General features: G+C 36.6%; 1 protein-coding gene across 1 annotated transcript; it reads right to left on the reverse strand.

Moving 5' to 3' along the window:
- Positions 1-187: 187 nt before the first annotated feature.
- On the reverse strand, positions 188-11,876 carry pnp5b (purine nucleoside phosphorylase 5b). The gene is made up of 6 exons (XM_079876992.1): positions 11,665-11,876; positions 9,972-10,141; positions 9,742-9,845; positions 6,743-6,918; positions 4,855-5,042; positions 188-1,716 (listed from the first exon to the last, which is right to left on the reverse strand). The coding sequence occupies exons 1-6, from the start codon at positions 11,685-11,687 to the stop codon at positions 1,496-1,498; spliced, it is 882 nt and encodes a 293-aa protein (XP_079733118.1). The 5' UTR covers positions 11,688-11,876; the 3' UTR covers positions 188-1,495.
- Between the last annotated feature and the right edge of the window lie 4,704 nt (positions 11,877-16,580).

The raw sequence follows: 16,580 nt of genomic DNA on the forward strand, positions 1-16,580 counted from the left end.
TGTATTTTATTGTTTTTCTTTCTGTTTCCTTTGATGCTATTATGAATGTAATAGATAGTTGAGTACATTGTGATCCACCTGTATGTGTATGTTGTTAATATTCTGTTATGCAATAATAATACAAATAAAATGTGAATGGAAAACAATCTAAAAAAGCACAAGATAACGTCAGAAAAATACTCAGTCAAACCAAGAAAATTGCATTTAATTGCATTTAAGCAGGAGATCATATAGAAACACCATGTACCAAAGAGCATGAAGTGCCATTTTAAAGTTTTGCAAAAAACAAACAAATGTTTTTTGGGGAAAGTGCTGGAGATTGTCAATAAAACAGCAATTCTGATCCAGATCTTAAACCGGACACACAAAAACACACACTCCATCATTTAGTGCAATTAAAAACAACATTTTTAAGAACTTCAAAAACCCACGTTTACATAAATACGTCACATAAATACAGCATTCTTTAAGTTCAGTATTAGTTAGATAAATACCTTAAAGTGAATTCAGTAACACATTTTTTAGATACGAGATATATATTTTATAAAAGCTCCCAATTTCCTTTATTACTGGTATATTGCAGTGATTAATTTGTATTATTGTCCACTTATTTAACTCGTTTTAAATAAATCACATAAATACAGTATTCTTTAAGTTCAGAACTTGCTGATAAATATCTTAAAGTGAATTCAGTAACAATTTTTAAGATACAAGATAAAAAAAGCTCCCAATTCCCTCTATTACTGGTATATTTCAGTGATTCTTTTGTATTATTGTCCACTTGTTTAACTTGTGTTTAAATAAATCACATAAATACAGAATTCTTTAAGTTTTAGTATTTGCTGAAAAATACATTAAAGTGAATTCAGTAACACATTTTTTAGATGCAAGATATATATTTCTTTAAAAAGCTCCCAATGCCCATTTATTGCCGGTATATTTCAGTGATTCTTTTGTATTATGTCCCACTTATTTAACTTGTTTTAAATAAATCACATAAATACAGCAGTTCAGTGTTTTCAAAAAAAAAAAAAAAATCCTTAAAGTGAATTCAGTAACAATTTTTTTTAAGATACATATTTTAAAAAAGCTAAATTTCCTTCATTGCTGGTACATTTTAGTATTTTTTATTTCTGTATTATTATTAAGTTCAGTATTTTAAAAATAAATCCTTAAAAGTGAATTCAGTAACAAATTCTTTAAGATATATTTTTTAGGAAAAGCTCCTGATTTCCTTCATTTCAGTGATTTTTTTGTATTATTTCTCACTTGTTTAACTTGTGTTTTAAATAAATCATATGTTTGGTCACTATAAATACATGTTAGAAAAGCCCCACCGTAATAAATGAACTGAAAGGACCTTGGGAATGCCAGAAGCAGCCGTGCTCGAGTGTTTGGGAACACGTCCCCTAAAACACTTGGTCTCTGGAATGTAAACATTGTAAAGCAGAAGTAAGGAGTGTGTGATTAACGTTGGTGCCAGTGAAGGGTTCTCTCACTGTCTGTTGTTGTTCCCGGTCTCGATGCGGGACACCATGTTGGCGATGAGCTTCTCCAGCTGAGCGGCTCTCAGCTCCGCCGTCTCCAGAACCTCCTCGTGATTCGCCTTCTTCTCGCTGTCGTAATCCATCACCGACTTATTGGTGATCAGAGACAGAGCGAAGACACGCAGTCCACAGTGACGAGCCACGATCACCTCGTGAGCAGTGCTCATGCCTGAGAACACACACACACACACACATAGAGACACACACACAAACACAGAGACACACACACACACATAGAGACACACACACACACACAAATATAGATACAAACACACACACATAGAGACACACACAGAGACACACATACATAGAGAGAGAGAGAAACACACACACACACACACACACAGAGAGACACACATGCATAGAGAGAGAGACACACACACATAGAGACATACACACACACACACACAAACATAGATACAAACACACACACACACATAGAGAAAGACACACACAAATAGAGAGAGACACACACATACATAGAGAGAGAGACACACACACACACAAATATAGATACAAACACACACACACACACACACACACACACACACACACAGAGAAAGACACACACAAATAGAGAGAGACACACACACATAGAGAAAGACACACACAAATAGAGAGAGACACACACACACACATACATAGAGAGAGAGACACACACACACACACACACACACACACACAGAGACACACACACACATAAATATAGATACAAACACACACACACACACACACACACACACACACACAGAGAAAGACACACACAAATAGAGAGAGACACACACACACACACACACACACATATATACACACACACACACACACAGACATACAAATATAGATACACACACACACATACATAGAGAGAGACACACACATATAGAGACACACACACACAAATATAGATACACACACACACACACACATACATAGAGAGAGACACACACATATAGAGACACACACACACACAAATATAGATACAAACACACACACACACATAGAGAAAGACACACACAAATATAGATACAAACACACACACACACATAGAGAGAGACACACACAAATAGAGAGAGACACACACACAAATATAGATACACATACATAGAGAAAGACACACACACACACACACACACACACACACACACATAGAGAAAAATTAAATCTTAAATCACAGCGCTTACGGTCCGCGTAGAATTGACGCGTTGTTACATTTTTGGAGAGTTGTGCGTCAGGGTTCGTCGTTCACTGCAAAAAAATGCTTTTGTCTTGTTTCCAGTTCAAATATTATGCAAATTAAGTGAGTTTTTGCTTTAAAAAAAAGCACAATGATCTGACAATGGGGTCAGAAAAATAAAATAAAAATCTTGTTTCTGTTTGAATTAAGATTATTTTTCTCACCCCATCATGAGATAATTGTGCTTGTGTTTAAAGCAAAAACTCGCTTAATTTGAATTTATTTCCCTAGAAAACAAGACATAATATCTTATAGCATTTTACTCATCTAGTAAATGCATATGAGGTTCCGACTGTGCCAAAATGATGTCGACATGCTATCTGTCTATGCTGTGTGACGTCTTCTCTCTCTTGCTTCATATTGTTGCTATGTGTCGTTGCTATGCGCCGTGTCACTATGTCATTGCTTTCAACTGCCGGAACTCTTGCTAGCTAACGTTAGCTCTTGCTTTATGAAGCAAGAGAGAGAAGACGACGCATAGCAACGACAGAGTGAAACAACACATAGTCATGACACATGCAGCATTGACACAGCAAGACGACACAGTCAAACGACAAGGACAGATGACAGGAGTAAGTTGAGTTGACAAAGACAAAAGTTGAGTCATGTGGGCAATCACATACACTCACCTAAAGGATTATTAGGAACACCATGCTAATACTGTGTTTGACCCCCTTTCGCCTTCAGAACTGCCTTAATTCTACGTGGCATTGATTCAACAAGGTGCTGAAAGCATTCTTTAGAAATGTTGGCCCATATTGATAGGATAGCATCTTGCAGTTGATGGAGATTTGTGGGATGCACATCCAGGGCACGAAGCTCCCGTTCCACCACATCCCAAAGATGCTCTATTGGGTTGAGATCTGGTGACTGTGGGGGCCATTTTAGTACAGTGAACTCATTGTCATGTTCAAGAAACCAATTTGAAATGATTCGAGCTTTGTGACATGGTGCATTATCCTGCTGGAAGTAGCCATCAGAGGATGGGCACATGGTGGTCATAAAGGGATGGACATGGTCAGAAACAATGCTCAGGTAGGCCGTGGCATTTAAACGATGCCCAATTGGCACTAAGGGGCCTAAAGTGTGCCAAGAAAACATCCCCCACACCATTACACCACCACCACCAGCCTGCACAGTGGTAACAAGGCATGATGGATCCATGTTCTCATTCTGTTTACGCCAAATTCTGACTCTACCATCTGAATGTCTCAACAGAAATCGAGACTCATCAGACCAGGCAACATTTTTCCAGTCTTCAACTGTCCAATTTTGGTGAGCTCGTGCAAATTGTAGCCTCTTTTTCCTATTTGTAGTGGAGATGAGTGGTACCCGGTGGGGTCTTCTGCTGTTGTAGCCCATCCGCCTCAAGGTTGTGCGTGTTGTGGCTTCACAAATGCTTTGCTGCATACCTCGGTTGTAACGAGTGGTTATTTCAGTCAAAGTTGCTCTTCTATCAGCTTGAATCAGTCGGCCCATTCTCCTCTGACCTCTAGCATCAACAAGGCATTTTCGCCCACAGGACTGCCGCATACTGGATGTTTTTCCCTTTTCACACCATTCTTTGTAAACCCTAGAAATGGTTGTGCGTGAAAATCCCAGTAACTGAGCAGATTGTGAAATACTCAGACCGGCCCGTCTGGCACCAACAACCATGCCACGCTCAAAATTGCTTAAATCACCTTTCTTTCCCATTCTGACATTCAGTTTGGAGTTCAGGAGATTGTCTTGACCAGGACCACACCCCTAAATGCATTGAAGCAACTGCCATGTGATTGGTTGATTAGATAATTGCATTAATGAGAAATTGAACAGGTGTTCCTAATAATCCTTTAGGTGAGTGTAGACAGTGAACAGACACATAGACATGGAAGACGACACACAGCATAGACAGACAGCATGTCGACATAATTTTGGCACAAATGGAACCCCATAAATGCATCTCGATTTAAGAATGTTTAGATATTTGAACTGGAAACAAGACAAAAGCATGTTTTGCAGTGTAGGCTACGCGTGCTACACACAGCCTACGACGTGAGTTTGACGCAGGAGTATAAACTGGGCTCAACTCACCGACAGCGTCGGCCCCGAGGGCGCGCAGCATTCGGCACTCAGCGATGGTCTCGAAGGACGGGCCGCCCAGGACACAGTAAACGCCCTTCTGCATGAAGGAGAAGCCTAGCTCTTCCGCGACCTCGAGCGCTAGCTCCTGCAGATCGCGATCATACGCATCCGACACACACGGGAACCTCACGCCAAACCTGCCGATCAGGAGAGAAAGAAATGCTCAACATCACTGAGAAATAAGTGCCATGGTCTTATGGCGTGTTCACACCAAAAGCGAAGCGAAAATTACTCGCTCTACATTACTCGCGGGAAGTTTCTTGTTTTTCGCGTCACTCGCGCCAATCAAAAACATCGCGCGATTAGGAGTGTCACGCACATCAACAAAAACAACATTTCTTGATTGGCTTGCGCGACAACGAGCGAATTTTACCCTCGTGTTGAAATTTTTCAACTTGCGCGGTGACGCAATTGAGGCGAATATCGACCGTTCGCGGCAACCACGTTGCGCAATTTGCGTAATTTGCGCCACCTGGCGTGAATTCGCGTCTTTGCATTGACTTTGTATGTAATCTACTCGCACAAATAATTAAATTTGCACAGTATTAGGCCCTGTGTCCACCAAAGAGTTTTTGTTTTTCGCGCGGCTGGCGTATTTTTCCAATTGTTTTCAATGGGAGCGCTGCGTTTTTAAAGCTACACTGTGTAGGATTTTCTCCCATCTAGCGGTGAAATTGTTTATGATTACCAACTGAATATTACTTTCTAGCCCCTCCCATTCCGAAGCCGTTTTAACTCCTACGGTGGCCGTATTAATTCAAATCTGCCGGCAGTCGCGAGTAATCTCCCCCTCGCATTCGTCACGGTGCCACTGAGTGTAAAAACGCGAAAGGCGAAGCTTGAATTTCCAGGTATGTCCCTCTTTGGCTAATGTATTTTCAAGATGGAGGCGCAACATGGCTGCCGCCATTTGACCGACTCGCTCGTATGTATTCTGAATGGCAGATTCTACGCTTACGAGAATACTTGATTAGTTGGTAGAAGTAATTACACATTAATGAGCACATATCATTTTGAAAGAACAAAGTGTTTTTTGCTAAGAATCAACTTAAAAAAGTGTAGCTTTAAAATGCCAGGAGCGTAACGAGCCGCTGAGCGTCTATTTCACACTGAAGCGCGTTTTTACCAGTCGCGGAGAGTTGAAGAATGTTCAGCTTTGGGTAAAACCAAGCGGCAACTTCCCCGTCTCTCTCTCTCTCTTGAATCCAACATGGAAGTGACTTAAACTGCAGTTCATCAACTGGCCACTAGAGACCGGCTCCAAAAGAGAGTCAATCCCATAAACCCCCATGTAAAAATGCCCAACTTTACAGCTGAAAAAAACATGTTTACAGTCTGGTGCAAAAAGTGGTTTTGGTCTATATAGCTAATTTTGCCCTTCATGAAAACTGTGAGACGGGTGAATGTTTTTATAACGCATCTGTTTAAATTATATTAAACATTAAAAGTTCTGAATAATTAAATGCAGACAAACGGCTATTAGTGACATCAGCGGCAATCCAACTGACACTCAAGTGGCCACGCCCCTAATTATGCAGAACTTTTCTCTTTTCGGAGCCTGTCTCTTGTGGCCAGTCGAAGAACTGCAGTTTAAATCACTTCCATGTTGGATTCAAGAGAAGAGAACTGAGGGTTGCCACTTGGATATGCGGCACAATCATGAAGAAAAGACTAGCGTAACTTTCATTTCATGACGACGTTCAATTTCAAATGTTCAATTATGAATTATGATTGATCAATGGCCTGTCTCTGCTATAACAACATTATTTATGTAGTAAAATATCTTACTAACAAGGGCATCAAATCACACACTGAACACAGACCAGCTCAATCTCACCTCTCGTCATTCCGTCCCACTAACGGGTTGTTTCCAGCGAAGCCGGGAATATTGATGTGATCCTTTATAACCATCATGTCGCCCACATTAAAGTCCTGGTTCAGTCCGCCGGCGGCGTTGGTCAGGAGGACCGTCTCCACACCCAAGAGCTTAAAGACCCGGATGGGCATGGTGGTCTGCCAATACCACAACACACACCAATTGCAATCATACCATAAATAATATATGAAAAATCATGATATGTGTCAAAAATACGTCAAAATCAACACAAATATGTCTTGCATAAAGTTTTTGCATTGTGACATTATTTTCAAAAACTTTTAAAGAGGCCGTTTAAGTCTTGATGTTGTCTAGAGCAGGTTTTCCTGCTGTAATGTTGATTATTCTCCTCATATTCTCCATTGTTGCGGCTCCTCTCTTCCCAGTCTGTCAGTAACGCTCTGTTTACTTCCTGTCTCTATGAAGCCCCTCCTTCTGAAAAGCACACTGTGCTCTGATTGGTCGGCTGGAGTAGTGTGTTGTGATTGGTCGAGCGCTTCGAGTGTGTTTGGGAAATGTCCCGCCTCTTACCATAACCGCCAGTTTAACACACTACTAACTAACTCAACCAGGCTCCGCCCCTTTATTCTACGCATGAATTATTATAATGAGGAATATTGAGACGTGTTCGTTCCCGGAAGATACTCAAGACTACAATGGGGGCGTTTCAGGAGTTCAGGAACACTGACTCTGATATAGAGAAGAACTGGAGCTTCTTCATGATCAAACTGCAACATTACACACTAAACACAGATGAAGATGGAAAAATGTTGCGGATGAACTAGAGAGACAGCTGAGATGATTATGTAACTCTGTGGTGCAAAGTTTATGCTGTATTGATAAAGATGCCACTGATATTTACATTGAGCAAACACTGCCAATACATGAGGAGCGGCTGTTTGTCATTATTAATAACTTGCCTCTCCTATTACTGTTATTACTAATATTGATAGTTCCTCCTCAGGAACTGAACAAACATTTGTCCATTGACGTCAAGAGTAAGTTCGCTCAATGTTATCTGGTCTTTATTAATGTTCTCAAAAGAGAAACACAATTTATAAAAATGTTACTACTTGTTACAGAACATTCCGAGAACATTTTAAATGAACATTCCCATAATGTTTGCAAACTGATAAAATTATGGCAAGCCGTTTTAGCTTAAAATGTTCCCAGCATTACTTGATATAGAGACAATTCCAATTAGAGTGCTCTCTAAATAGAATTCTAACTAGTAAAAATTTGATTATTAAACTTCTCTAAATAGAATTCTTACTAGTAAAAATTGGATTAGAGAGCTCTCTAAATAGAATTCTTACTAGTAAAAATTGGATTAGAGCTCTCTAAATGGAATTTTTACTAGTGAAAATTGGATTAGAGAGCTCTCAAAATAGAATTCTTACTAGTAAAAATTGTATTAGAGCTCTCTAAATGGAATTCTCACTAGTAAAAATTGGATCAGAGAGTTCTCAAAATAGAATTCTTACTAGTAAAAATTGGATCAGAGAGTTCTCTAAATAGAATTCTTACTAGTAAAAATTGGATTAGAGTTCTCTAAATAGAATTCTTACTAGTAAAAACTGGATTAGAGAGCTCTTAAAATAGAATTTTTACTAATAAAAATTGGATCAGAAGACTCTCTAAATAGAATTCTTACTAGTAAAAACTGGATTACAGTTCTCTAAATAGAATTCTTACTAGTAAAAATTGGATTAGAGAGCTCTCAAAATAGAATTCTTACTAGTAAAAACTGGATCAGAGAGTTCTCTATATAGAATTCTTACTAGTAAAAATTGGATCAGAGAGCTCTCAAAATAGAATTCTTACAAGTAAAAATTTGATTATTAAACTTCTCTAAATAGAATTCTTACTAGTAAAAACTGGATCAGAGAGTTCTCTATATAGAATTCTTACTAGTAAAAATTGGATCAGAGTGCTCTCTAAATAGAATTCTAACTAGTAAAATTTGATTATTAAACTTCTCTAAATAGAATTCTTACTAGTAAAAATTGGATTAGAGAGCTCTCTAAATAGAATTCTTACTAGTAAAAATTGGATTAGAGAGTTCTCAAAATAGAATTCTAACTAGTAAAAATTGGATTAGAGCTCTCTAAATGGAATTTTTACTAGTAAAAATTGGATTAGAGAGTTCTCAAAATAGAATTCTAACTAGTAAAAATTGGATTAGAGTTCTCAAAATAGAATTCTTACTAGTAAAAATTGGATCAGAGAGTTCTCTAAATAGAATTCTTACTAGTAAAAATTGGATTAGAGTTCTCTAAATAGAATTCTTACTAGTAAAAACTGGATTAGAGAGCTCTCAAAATATAATTTTTACTAATAAAAATTGGATCAGAAGGCTCTCTAAATAGAATTCTTACTAGTAAAAACTGGATTAGAGTTCTCTAAATAGAATTCTTACTAGTAAAAATTGGATTAGAGAGCTCTCAAAATAGAATTCTTACTAGTAAAAACTGGATCAGAGAGTTCTCTATATAGAATTCTTACTAGTAAAAATTGGATCAGAGAGCTCTCAAAATAGAATTCTTACTAGTAAAAATTGGATCAGAGCTCTCTAAATGGAATTTTTACTAGTAAAAATTGGATTAGAGAGCTCTCAAAATAGAATGTTTACTAGTAAAAATTGGATCAGAGAGCTCTCAAAATAGAATTCTTACTACAAAAAAATGGATTATAGAGCTCTCAAAACTGAATTCTTACTAGTAAAAATTGGATTAGAGTGCACTCAAAATACAATTCTTACTAGTATAAATGCAATTACGATGAGTAATGCTGGGAACATTTTAAATACCATACCATACTTACCATATAAAATGGAATGTTCCCTTTACATTCGCATAACCAAGAAAAAACATTTTAAATTTTTTTACAAATACTGCACATAATAATAATGAAAAATAATGTTCTTCGAGCTGCTGTTAATCACAAGAATGTCAAATCACCTTTTGAATGGGGTATCCTTCATAGAGGTGAAACCTTCCCTGCATGCAAACGCACGGCTTTCCTTTAAGGGTGCCGAACACCAGCTTTCCAGCATGACCGTGCACTACAGAACACACACAGTTATGAACGTGCAATATTAATAACAACAGTACAGGGGGTTGGCATCAAAGATGAAAGCAGAAATCAATAGTTTGTCTGAACCATAGACTGTAAATAGGTCTGAACTCACCGGTGCTCTGAGGGAAGTTTGGGATGTCGCTGTAGTTGATGACCAGCTGATCTTTCAGCATTTCTGCCAGTCCACCGAGACCCGAGCCACACACGATCCCCACCTGGGGGCGCACCGGACCCTGGGCTAACAGCCAATCAGCTGTGGCCTTGCACTCCTCATAACTGTACCTGAAGGAGAGAATCATTTCACTTTTTAAAAAAAAAACTGTGAAATAAATGTTCATTAGATTTATTATTTCATTTTTTTTTAATGAAATAATATGATTTAATTTATTATTAAATCATTTTATTTAGTTTATTATTAAATAATATTAATCAAATTATCATCAAATAATATTGTTTAATTCATTATTAAATAATATAATTTATTGTATTTTTAAATAATATAATTTAATTTATTTTTAAATAATATTATTTTATTTATTTTTAAATAATATATATTTTTCTTTTTATGAAATAATATTATTCAATTTGTTTTTAAATAATTTAATTTAATTTATTACTATATAATAATATTTAATTGTATATTAATGTTATTTAAATGATCTCATTTGCTATCATTATATTTACTTGAGAATGTGTGAGATTTTCATTTTTTTTACCCCACTTACAAATGTTATTTTTTGGCTTAAGCTTCACTAAATTGCGTTTTATGCTAAAAAAAACAAAAAACAACAAAAAAAAAACATTGCAATGTTTACAAATCAACCTACGATCGCCTTTTATGGACTTAATGTTTAGGAGAGAAAAGTATATATTTGACTACTGGCTAAAATAACAGTCGTCTGATGAGAGTTTGCGTCACTGTGAGTCACTCTGTCTGGCTTATGTTTTTATAATAACAAATCATACATGGTTTAAATCTGGCTTGAATGTAATGAAATAAAAAAAGACTGCGAAATAATGGATTAGACAGCTTAATGGTTCTTTTAATTAAATTTTCAGAAAGACTCGGTTTGACTCATAAAGGAAACTCCCTCAATTAGTCAAAACTGTAACGGAATCAACTTTGGATGTGACGCACTTTCCATCAAAGATTTTATTAAACTTACTGAATGAGTCAGATTGTTCATTAAACCACGTGTAGTTAATGATGCACATTCGCAAAATAGTTAGCACACAAAACTGATAATTTAGTACACTCATCTGATCGTGATAAGCCTACGTGCTGAAGCGCGCGCACCGGGTTTCCTCAGCATCACATTAAAACACTTGCACGTGCATCTCGACAAGAATTATATTTTATTACTTCACTTTTCATAATTCAAGATCATATATCAAGTATTATATCTAACTGTCCGATATGTTTGTACAGTCTCTGCTCATGTAAAAGATCATCATGATGTGGCACACAAATGTCAAATATGAATGTGCGTGTGTGTTTGTGTGTCTGTCTGTGTGTGCGTGTGTGTGTCAAACCTGTTTAACAGGTTTCAGCACAACCTGTTTGTTTAAGTTCATTAACATAAATAAACAAATAATACAACGATGATATGAAGACGTGTCTAATGTAAGAGCTATAGTTATGACGTATAGACCATAAGCGCGCGAGCCAGCCTATATAACACAGCCTATATATAAAATATGACGCTAAAGTGATTAACATCAGTGTTCAAGTTATCAACTCTTAGATTATAACCCTCAAAAGCAACTTTTGTTATCTTTAAGGGTTTTAAAATGCGTGAACTCACTCTTTTGTTGATTCAGGAAACATGTCGATGAGTTTCAGTAAGTGAGGAAGAAGAATAGAATTATAAAGTTGCGCGGTTCAGTTTGTGCGTCTCCGGTTAACGTTCTCTTTTATGCCCTCGGTGTTCCGTTAAACTGTTATCTCTGGCTCTGGATGAGTGTGTGTTGGGGGGAATGAGAATGAGAATGACCTTATAAAAACCCATTTCCTCCTCCGCCAGACTCTATTCATGAGGCACGCGCTCCGCTCATTGGCTGCGCGCGCGGGAGCGGATCATGCGGGCGTTTCCTGAGCGCGATGCTTTGTGACGTCATTCACCGCACCTCTACGAAAGAGGGGGAGTGTGTGAGAAATGTGAAGTGAAAAGCATGTTTACTACAGATCTAGAAGATTCTTAAGTCTTACGGAGTATGAAATGTGACCCTGGACCACAAAACCAGTCACATGAGTCAATTTTTTTAAACTTGAGATTTATACATCATCTGAAAGCTGAATAAATAATATGGTTTTGTTAGGATATGATTTGGTGGAGAGTGAGTTAAAATAATATTATTTAATTTATTATTAAATAGTATGATTTAATTTATTATTAAATCATTTTTAGTTTTTTTTTATTAAATAATATGATTTAATTTATTTTTTGAATAATACTATTTAAGTAATTTTAAATAATTATATTATTTAATAATAAATTTCTCTTATGCAGTCCATCGATTTCGAAGAAGATGTCACTAGGCGCGTTTCCATTACAGATTTGCGCAAAACTTTCGCGAGTTTTTCAGTGAGAGCGAAGGAAAGGTTATCAGCCTAGCGGCAACGGTACGATGCAGTGATGTCAGGGGACTTTAGGGCTCGAGAGTTGAGCCGTCTGGAGGGTTGGTGCCTGGTGTGTTGAGGTCGGACTGGATCTGATCAGCCGATGATCTGTCCAGCACTCCGCCACACACATTGCTCGGGTGATGGAGATTTCATGCAGATCTTGATCTGGAGTGCATCCATGATGCTTTGTATTTATTTTTCATTTGGAAAGTTGTGTTGGTTATGACCAGTTTGTGCTCAGAGTCCCTGGCCGTTCCTGTTCATGTTGCCTAATCCATGTTTCCCGATTACCCCAGGCCAGAGCATGTTGCTGGTGCCTACTCTGGCACTGAAGTCTCCCAAAAGCACAAGTTTATCAGTGTGAGGAACTTTGTGGAGAGCTGTGTCAAGAGAAAAGGCGTGTTTGATGCTTTCTTCAGCATCCAGAGTTGGTGCATAAGCGCTTATCAAGGTTGCATAGCAATACCCTGGTAATCCAGAGTTCTCGCGAGAGCACAAGTTGAATTTGCTCAGCGAGTTACTCTGGTGTCGAGTAATGAGGCTCATTAAATATGCTCCTCAATCCGAGCTGCACCAATCACATCGGGTTATCTGATATAGGCGGGCCAGAGGCGAGATGACGACAGCGCTGCGACGTCGAAGTCATTAGTAAACATTGCAAGATGGCTATGGATGAACACCAGTTGTTTGAAACGGCTTTGGCTGCTACAATGAACGAGTTAGACTTGGCTTTTTATCTAAAAGAGGAACTGAAGACGTCGCTCGAATCGTTCCTTTGCAAGAAGGGCGTTTTTGCCGACCGGATACGGCAAGAGTCTAATCTACCAGTGAGCTCCGCTGGTAGCTAAGCGTATGGGGCTTGTTGTGATTGGTCGTAGTGTTATCCAATTGCGTGCAGTGAGATTTTCAAACGCATGCTTGGTGCCGCCCCTCGAGCTGGCCGAGCTTCATTAGTCGACGCCAGACCATTAAAAGATAATTGCGACTTTTATCTCACAATTGCAAGTTTACATCACGCAATTCTGACTTTCTCAGAATTGCGAGATATAAAGTCAGAACTGCGTGAAATAAAGTCGCAATTGTGTGTTATAAAGTCAGAACTGCAAGATATAAAGTCAGAATTGCAAGATATAAAGTCAGAATTGCGTGAAATAAAGTCGCAATTGCGTGTTATAAAGTCAGAATTGCAAGATATAAAGTCAGAATTGCAAGATATAAAGTCAGAATTGTGAGATATAAAGTCGCAATTGCGTGTTATAAAGTCAGAATTGCAAGATATAAAGTCAGAATTGTGAGATATAAAGTCAGAATTGTGAGATATAAAGTCAGAATTGCAAGATATAAAGTCAGAATTGCAAGTTATAAAGTCAGAATTGCAAGATATAAAGTCAGAATTGCGTGAAATAAAGTCGCAATTGCGTGTTATAAAGTCAGAATTGCGAGATATAAAGTCAGAATTGCGTGAAATAAAGTCGCAATTGCGTGTTATAAAGTCAGAATTGTGAGATATAAAGTCAGAATTGCAAGATATAAAGTCAGAATTGCAAGTTATAAAGTCAGAATTGCAAGATATAAAGTCAGAATTGCGTGATATAAAGTCAGAATTGCAAGTTATAAAGTCAGAATTGCAAGATATAAAGTCAGAATTGCGTGAAATAAAGTCGCAATTGCGTGTTATAAAGTCAGAATTGCAAGATATAAAGTCAGAATTGCGAGATATAAAGTCAGAATTGCAAGTTAAAAAAGTCAGAATTGCAAGATATAAAGTCAGAATTGCGTGAAATAAAGTCGCAATTGCGTGTTATAAAGTCAGAATTGCGAGATATAAAGTCAGAATTGCGTGAAATAAAGTCGCAATTGCGTGTTATAAAGTCAGAATTGTGAGATATAAAGTCAGAATTGCAAGATATAAAGTCAGAATTGCAAGTTATAAAGTCAGAATTGCAAGATATAAAGTCAGAATTGCAAGTTATAAAGTCAGAATTGCGAGATATAAAGTCAGAATTGCGAGATATAAAGTCAGAATTGTGAGATATAAAGTCAGAATTGCGAGATATAAAGTCAGAATTGCGAGATATAAAGTCAGAATTGCGAGATATAAAGTCAGAATTGCGAGATATAAAGTCAGAATTGCAAGTTATAAAGTCAGAATTGCGAGATATAAAGTCAGAATTGTGAGATATAAAGTCAGAATTGCGAGATATAAAGTCAGAATTGCGAGATATAAAGTCAGAATTGCGAGATATAAAGTCAGAATTGCGAGATATAAAGTCAGAATTGCAAGATATAAAGTCAGAATTGCGAGATATAAAGTCAGAATTGTGAGATATAAAGTCAGAATTGCAAGATATAAAGTCAGAATTGCGAGATATAAAGTCAGAATTGCGAGATATAAAGTCAGAATTGCAAGATATAAAGTCAGAATTGCGAGATATAAAGTCAGAATTGCGAGATATAAAGTCAGAATTGCGAGATATAAAGTCAGAATTGCGAGATATAAAGTCAGAATTGCGAGATATAAAGTCAGAATTGCGAGATATAAAGTCAGAATTGCGAGATATAAAGTCAGAATTGCAAGTTATAAAGTCAGAATTGCGAGATATAAAGTCAGAATTGCGAGATATAAAGTCAGAATTGCAAGATATAAAGTCAGAATTGCAAGATATAAAGTCAGAATTGCAAGTTATAAAGTCAGAATTGCAAGATATAAAGTCAGAATTGCGAGATATAAAGTCAGAATTGCAAGATATAAAGTCAGAATTGCAAGTTATAAAGTCAGAATTGCGAGATATAAAGTCAGAATTGCAAGATATAAAGTCAGAATTGCGAGATATAAAGTCAGAATTGCGAGATATAAAGTCAGAATTGCAAGATATAAAGTCAGAATTGCAAGTTATAAAGTCAGAATTGCGAGATATAAAGTCAGAATTGCAAGTTATAAAGTCAGAATTGCGAGATATAAAGTCAGAATTGCAAGATATAAAGTCAGAATTGCGAGATATAAAGTCAGAATTGCGAGATATAAAGTCAGAATTGCAAGATATAAAGTCAGAATTGCAAGTTATAAAGTCAGAATGGCGAGATATAAAGTCAGAATTGCAAGATATAAAGTCAGAATTGCAAGTTATAAAGTCAGAATTGCGAGATATAAAGTCAGAATTGCGAGATATAAAGTCAGAATTGCAAGATATAAAGTCAGAATTGCAAGTTATAAAGTCAGAATTGCGAGATATAAAGTCAGAATTGTGAGATATAAAGTCAGAATTGCGAGATATAAAGTCAGAATTGCGAGATATAAAGTCAGAATTGCGAGATATAAAGTCAGAATTGCGAGATATAAAGTCAGAATTGTGAGATATAAAGTCAGAATTGCGAGATATAAAGTCAGAATTGCAAGATATAAAGTCAGAATTGCAAGATATAAAGTCAGAATTGCGAGATATAAAGTCAGAATTGCAAGTTATAAAGTCAGAATTGCAAGTTATAAAGTCAGAATTGCAAGTTATAAAGTCAGAATTGCGAGATATAAAGTCAGAATTGTGAGATATAAAGTCAGAATTGCAAGATATAAAGTCAGAATTGCAAGTTATAAAGTCAGAATTGCAAGTTATAAAGTCAGAATTGCAAGTTATAAAGTCAGAATTGCGAGATATAAAGTCAGAATTGTGAGATATAAAGTCAGAATTGCAAGATATAAAGTCAGAATTGCAAGATATAAAGTCAGAATTGCAAGTTATAAAGTCAGAATTGCGAGATATAAAGTCAGAATTGCGAGATATAAAGTCAGAATTGCGAGATATAAAGTCAGAATTGCAAGTTATAAAGTCAGAATTGCGAGATATAAAGTCAGAATTGTGAGATATAAAGTCAGAATTGCGAGATATAAAGTCAGAATTGCAAGATATAAAGTCAGAATTGCAAGATATAAAGTCAGAATTGCGAGATATAAAGTCAGAATTGCAAGTTATAAAGTCAGAATTGCAAGTTATAAAGTCAGAATTGCAAGTTATAAAGTCAGAATTGCGAGATATAAAGTCAGAATTGTGAGATATAAAGTCAGAATTGCAAGATATAAAGTCAGAATTGCAAGATATAAAG

This window comes from Squalius cephalus (genome assembly GCF_949319135.1).
Source record: "Squalius cephalus genome assembly, chromosome: 7".
Classification (NCBI taxonomy): Eukaryota; Metazoa; Chordata; class Actinopteri; order Cypriniformes; family Leuciscidae; genus Squalius; species Squalius cephalus.